At 35.1% G+C, this 7,379-nt stretch overlaps 1 protein-coding gene across 1 annotated transcript; it reads right to left on the bottom strand.

Annotated features, from left to right (window-relative positions):
* Window positions 1-1,471: 1,471 nt before the first annotated feature.
* Window positions 1,472-2,380, bottom strand: LOC115242165. The gene has a single exon (XM_029818253.1). The coding sequence runs from the start codon at window positions 2,378-2,380 to the stop codon at window positions 1,472-1,474; it is 909 nt and encodes a 302-aa protein (XP_029674113.1).
* Window positions 2,381-7,379: the final 4,999 nt, after the last annotated feature.

Here is a 7,379-nt window from a genome sequence, read left to right as displayed (position 1 = left end):
TATTATATGAAGAAGTTAGAAAATCTCCTTCTGCTTTCTTGGATGAACAGAATGTTAGTGAAGGAGACAGAACAACTAGTGTAGGCCTCAAGCCGAGTAGTTTACCCGGTAAAACAAAGCAAAAACAAGATTTAGATGGTTTACAACAAGGTGATTCTAAAGCTAAGAGAAAACCCAGGAAGGGTATCACTAACCGAAGTAAGAACGGACAAGATGATAAAGTTTTAGACACAGTAGCAGGTAGCTCAAGAGATTTATCCCCGAGACGAGGAACAAGGGAAAAACAAATACAGTCAGTGTACCATAATAAGAAGGAACAGTTGCGCTTATCAAAATTTGTATCATTTATTGAGCCAGTAGAACAAGGGCTTTATTTACCTTCATTTGAAGAGCGTGGAGTTAAGACTGATGGTAAATGTGTAACAATTACACGTGGCTTATCTCAAGCTTTATTTTTACAGAGTGACAAATCGTTTTTAAGTAATTTAGAAACTTCAGTTGAAATTTATGAGCGCATAGCTCAAGGTAAGCAGATATCTGAAGGGGAGGAAAGAGAAGTTTTTGCTTTAAGTAAATTACTTGATAATTTCGAACGACAACTAGATTCTGTTACGAATAGTTTACCTTCAAGCTCAATTCATACTAAGGGCTACAAAACATTTGGTGATTTATCAAATTACATAGCTGAAGTTAAGGGTGATTTTGCTATTCATTTAGTAACAAGTAATCACGTAGTTGCCATTTATAGAACTGGTGATAACTATGCTTATTTTGATAGTAATGCAGCGTTTATTTCTGAGTTAAAAAGTGTTGATCAGCTTATGAAGATTGTAGAAAAAGCAGTGAAGTTTGCTGGTTATAAAATAAAAGAAAAAGGTTTTCTTGTTGAACACTTTGATGTTGGTAAAGCTAATAACCTACTATCTAGTGAAGATAAACAAATTTTAGCAAAAGAAATTAAAACAGAGCATCAACTTCTAGCAGAGCAAGATAAGGAACTTGGTCTTATTAAGATTAATGGTCAGGAATTATCTAGAGTGCAGTTATATGACTTTGGAACAAAGATTAATGTGGAAGGTAGTGTACCGTTGCTTATCAATGCTGATATGAATTTAAGTAGCGAAAAACTTCAAGACCATCTAAATAAAAAAGAAGTAATTATGACAGCTAGAGAATATCTTGATAGCTTGAGAAATAGCAAGAACATAGAAGAAGTAGTACAAGCAACCAAAGTAATTCCTTTTATAGGTTCAAAACGTGAAATTGAAGAGGCAGAGCAAACACGTAAGCCGAAACGATCTTTATTAGAACAACTAGTTAAAGGAGCAGTTAATTTTATGGCTAGTAATCTTACTACTGCTTTTTTTACTAATGTTAGTCGATTAGAAAGCCAACTGCCAGTAAAAACAGACAATGAACCTCAAGCTTATTTAAATGATCCAACTGTGGAAAAGCAACTACAAAGATCATATCAGACAATTTCTTCCTGAAGTTGTTTAATGTCATTCACAGAAAGGCCGGTGATTTCAGCGATAACATCAATAGATACACCGGCCTTTAGTGAGTTTTTTGCAACTTCAATTTTACCTTCAATTTTACCTTTTTCTTGACCGATTAGGATGCCTTCTTGTCTACCTTCTTGTTTAGCATCATCGAGTTTTTGAGTGAGTACAGCCTGTTCATCACGAATACGCTTGATCTCTTGTTCATAGGCAATAAATTCTTTTTCAGACCAGTTGAACCTATTTAGTTCTTCATAAGCTCTTTTAATTATTAGATCACTTCCTATTATTCTTTCTAGCTCTTCTTCACTAGTTTCGTCTGCATATCTAAAGAAGTAGATCCATTTTTCAACTATACTTGAAAGCTGATCTTCTTTGGTTTTTGGAAACTTTGGCAATTCAATAAATATAAAGTAAAAATCTTTTAGATCGTGCTCATTAGTATCCTCATCGCGAATAGTATGCTTTGATTTATACTCAGACTTATCAGGAAATAAAATACAATCTGCTATAGCAATAAAGATAATTTCCTTAAGGTCATGATATTGATCACCTTTATCAGCCTGTCTTGAGTAAGCTTTAGCAGCATAGTATTGTGCACGTTTTTCAAAGCCCTTAGTTTTAGCGACCTGCATTTCGACTATCACTTGCAGCCCATTTTCATCTCTACAAAGAACATCAACAATGCTTTGTTTTTTAGAAGCAATATCAGGGTCTTGAATAGTACTTAAAAACTCTATATCCTGTATTGCATTTTTTCCAACAAAGCCGAGAATATCATTAAGAAAGTGAATAAGGATATCTTTATTTTTTTCAGTACCAAAGATGCGCTTGAACGATATGTCATTCTTGGGATCGAGAAACTTAGAAAGAGCCATGAGAAAGTAAGATAAAAAGCATTAACAATTGTACACAATTGTGAAGAAATGTTCAACTAAAATTAAAACATAGAGCCACAGGAGGACGTGCCATAAAATTTCGTGCTGGGTTTTTTACAATTATTTCTGTTTTGAAATTAGTGAAGACACCTAAACCTGATTTTAATTGACATTAAGCTGAGAGTTGAAAATAGGCAATAATTCTTTTAGACACAAAAACCCCAACTGATTTGAGGTTAATTATTGAAAATAACCGCTTTTTAAATTAAGTTTGATCAGAAGTGGTGTATACATCATGTGGCTAAGCTATTGAATTTTACTGAACTAATAGGTGGTTTTGAGAACTCAATTTTAGGTGCCCACTAATTTTTCTATCACAAATACTAAAATTATAAGCTATTGGTATTCGTTCTCTTTTTTTTATCTCTAATCCATAACTCGGGTCAGAGGCGTTATCAATAGGTGAAATTCAACAAATTTAAAATAAAAAAATCGTTATATATTAATATCTTTACCTATTCATGAAAAAATAAGTAAAAAAGATTGAAAAATTGATTTGACTTCACCCGAAAGCTATGGCTTTATGCCAAGACTGCTAAAAAACGGCAGTAAATATATAAAAACATTTTGTTATTAGTGAAGGGTAATTTTTATGAATAATAAGGAAAACAGTAAAGATCGTAGAGAAGAAATAGAATTCAGAATATTAGAAAGCAAAGGCAAAGCTCTACTTGATCGTGAAGTAATAGAAACGTTTCTAAGTGCAGTGCATGATAGAGAAGAAGCTTGCAGTATTGCTAGAAAGCTAATTGATAGTTTTGGAATAGGAGGAGTTTTAGGCCAGGAAATAGATGACTTGAAAGCTATAGAAGGGATAACCGACTCTACAGTAGCAGTAATTTTATGCCTAAAGGAAGCTTCAAAGAGAGTACCAAGAGAAGAGTTAAAGAAAGGACCTGTAATGGATAACTTGGAAACCATCGTAAAATATTTAAGGGTGAGTATTGGTTACTCAGAGGAGGAAAAGATGAAAATAATATATTTTGATCAAAAGTGCCGTTTAAAGGGGGAAGAAGTGTTCACTGGTACAGTGGATAAGGTACCTTTTTACATAAGAGAAGTAACAAGAAAGGCATTAATAAAAAAAGCGACGTCAATAATAATATCGCATAACCACCCAGAAGGAAGGTTAAAGCCATCTGATGAGGATCAAACTGTAACTAAAGGCTTGGCTGAAGCTTGTCAGACTATAGGGATTAGGTTACTGGATCACATTATCATCACAAGTGTTGGGTATTTTAGTTTTAAAGAGCAAGGACTGTTATAAAGCACATGTTTGAAGTAGATGAAGAGTCTTACTTTTCATGAGTTGTTTAACTACTTTAATGAGGAAAATATTTGCAAGTACATTAATGCTTGCTTATAATTAATGAGAAAGTATATATTAAATTAATAATAAAATAATAAAGTCGGTTGTAGACTTAGTAAGGTATATTTAATAGCGGAGGCTAATATGAGTAATAAAATAATTGTACCTTTTGATGATAAAGAGGGAGGTACTTACGAGTTAAACATTGATCTTGATAGATTATCAAAGGATGGAATGTTAAGTGCTATTAGAGGTATGGGTCATATCGTCAAGAAAAAGCAGCATTCTGTCTTTGTAGAAAATGATCCTGGTAGATTACCGGAGGAAATATTTGGTGATGTTTAAGGTATGAACTGTCGCCATCTTTTTAGTAGCATGCCTTCTCCTCAAGATGTTCGTGACAAGACAAGCAACTGGGAAGAAGGACTTAATGATCTTTATAACACAAAATCTTTACATTGTGCAAGAAGTTCAAATCCATTTATTCCATCTTTGAATAAGATAGAGCCAAGTGCAATTGAAAATGCAAAATTGAGCTGGTTCAAAGATGCAGTAAAAAAGGCAAAAAGCGTAGGTGAATTGAAGAAAATTGTAGAACAAGGACTAAATGTTGGAATAAGGACAAATGCATGTCATGAAGGACAGCAGAGTTTTGCTGATGTTGTAATATTGAAGATGCTTTCGATTCCATGTACAAAAGATGATAAGAGAGATATTATACGTAAATTATTGCTGAAAGGAGCATTTTTTAGTTACGATCTATTGCAGGATAAGCAGATCAGTGAAGTTTATAATAAACTGTATCGAGAGGTGCAGCCACAGATAGATAAGATGCTTAAAAAACTTGAAGAAATCGGTAAAGATGCTGTTCAAGAAGGAAGCGTAGAAGACGTAGGGATAGATAATCAAACATTTTTTATAAAATTTTCTGAAGGTAGTACAGTAGAACCTGCAAAATTACTAGAAGCTACAAGAAATTTAGGCCTAAACAAAGGGTGGGGAGGTCACATCATAAAGATAGGCAATAATGAGATTGAAGTAAAGATGGAAGAAGGAGGTGAGAGAAATTACACGGGTCTATCAGACGGTGGCGACCTTACAATGACGCTTCATTCAGACCTTGGTGAGGAAAAATCAGATTATGCCACAATACAGAAAATTATGATCGAATACAAGTAATAGTAGAAGATAAAGAAACGTGGGAAAAATTACAAGAAGAAGGAGGGACAATAAGGGAAAGTTGCCTATTAGGGGGAAAAACAATAAAAGAGACAATAAGAGAAGGAGGTTTCAAGAGAAGTGGCATGTTGAGTGAAGAGCAGGCTACAGAAGAAATAAAGGAGGTTAGGGAAAATGAAACTTTATCGTGGGTAAATAGGGTACATGAAGGGAGTAAAGCAACTTCTATGAACCGTTAAACTTAAACAATTGGGGAAGGTCTTTCTTCCTTCTCCACTCATCACACACTTGAAAAATCTTTTGAAGGTAGAGTAAAAAATCCCATAATAGGGTATATTTTTATAAAAAAGAGTGACTACTAGCAACTCTATAAGCTACAGAGTTAGGCAAGAGGTAAGAAATCGTAGATTAAGGTTGGGGTACACTCAAAAAGATTTAGCAAAAAAAATCGGAATAAAGTACTGGCTGATACTTCAATACGAAAAAGGGAACCGTAAAATTCCAATTAAGAAGTTATATGCCATAGCAGAAGCATTATCAGTGAATGTTAAAGGTCTAGTTTGTGGAGAGACACTACCAAATGAAAAAAGATATTTTGAAGATGAAGAAATATTAAATTTAGTAAGGGGATATAAGGATAAAGAATTACGCGAGGTATTTTATTCATTAACCAAATTTATTCGTTTGAGCGAGGAAAGAAGCAGAAAAGCGGTAAAAATAGAAGTAGCAAGGGGTTTGATTAAAGTAGGAGTTTCTGTTGATGTTATTTCTAGAACTACTAACTTATCTATTGATGAGTATGAGGAGAACAAAACTCCCATTCCATACAAAGTAGGGCAAAGGATAAAAGAGTGGAGATTAATACGAGGATATACTCAAAAAGATTTAGCGAATAAAGTTGGCATAACAAATCAAGGAATATACGAGTATGAACAAGGGCGAGCTGCTGTTTCACTTGAAATGTTAGATGAAATAGCAAAGGTATTATCAACCAGTATCATAGATCTTATCTCTTTGTTTTCAATTTTTTGATATTCTCTCATTATATTTAATATTTTGTTTTCTCCTTGACCATCTTCACAATAACTTTCTGCTTTTGATGTAGGTAGTAGAAGTACAAAACTTATTGATAATCCTTTCGCCAATTCAGGCGTATTTTTGAACGATGGTATTATCCCTTTTTCATATGTGTATATTTGCTTATGGGATAATCCTGCTTTATCTGCCAATTCCATCTGTGTAGAACCTCTAGCCAACCGCCAATCTTTTGCCTTTTGCGCCATTTGGAATCTTACAGGTCTTACCTCTGTTGTAACCTTGTTAATTTCAATTCCTTCTGACAAAGATCTGGTTAGTGTACAAACTGCCTCACGAACTTTCGAGTCCTTAATTCTTTTTATGGTTTGCACTAAATTAAATGCCTTCTTATCTTCACGATTAATATAAAATCCTTCTGGTAGCTCAGGAAAGAAAACTTCAATATCATAATATAATTTTTTTGCCATCCTCTCGAGAGTTGTGGGTTCAATGCTGTATATTCCTAGCTCATAATTTGTAACTGCTGACTTTGCTAAACCAACTCTTTTTGCGAAATCAGCCTGAGAGCATCCCATCTTTAACCTAACATCCTTTGCCTTTTGAGTTATTTGATAGCATAAAGAATCAGGAGCTATTTTCTTTGTGGTAGTAGTCATTTTTTCACAGATATTGAAGATTTATATAGTGTTATTAAATTATATTAAAGATGCGAAAATACTCATATTGTTAATGAAAAATTCAAACAATTTGTAACTGTTTTACAACAAAATAATATCGCTAATGTATGCCACGCTGCAAAAGCGATACATGAAAGTGATATGTTTAACGGCGAATCACTCATAGATTGCGAGTTATTGTGCTGTAAATGATATTCTTCACGATGCTTGTAATAAATAAGTTATTTTACTATTTTTCTCTGAATTTAATTATTTATTCCATCCTTTATGTATACGCTATCCTTCTCCTACACATTGCGGACGCCTCGCGCTATTTCCCTCATACCCATCGTCTTACGAACGCTATCTCTCTCTCTCTTCCAAGTGCATGCTTCGCCCTATCCTTCTCGCACCGCCTTACGAACGTCGTATCATCCACGTGCATGCTTCGAGCTATCTCTCTCTCTCCCAAGTGCATGCGAACGTCATCCTTTTCCTACACGCGAACGCCTCGCGCCATCTCTCTCCAACGTGCATGCGGACGCTATCCTTGTCTTACGCTCATATGGACGCCTCGCGCTATCCTTCTCCCACGCCCCTAGAATATTATTAGCGCTATCTTTCTCTTACACATTGCGGACGCCTCGCGCTATCCTTCTCCCACGCCTCCTCGCGGCATCGTACCTTCGCGTTCCCTCTTTCCCGCGGGTCCCTCGCCAATCGGTTTCGCCGCGGGTCCCCCTCCCCCTCTCCGCGG

This window comes from Formica exsecta, unplaced genomic scaffold (genome assembly GCF_003651465.1).
Source record: "Formica exsecta isolate Colony F162 unplaced genomic scaffold, ASM365146v1 scaffold574, whole genome shotgun sequence".
Taxonomy (NCBI): domain Eukaryota; kingdom Metazoa; phylum Arthropoda; class Insecta; order Hymenoptera; family Formicidae; genus Formica; species Formica exsecta.
This window is presented reverse-complemented; position numbering and strand designations above follow the sequence as displayed.

Coding starts and splice junctions, on each gene's coding strand:
- LOC115242165 (XM_029818253.1), bottom strand. CDS start 2,380: ATGGCTCTTTCTAAGTTTCTCGATCCCAAGAATGACATATCGTTCAAG.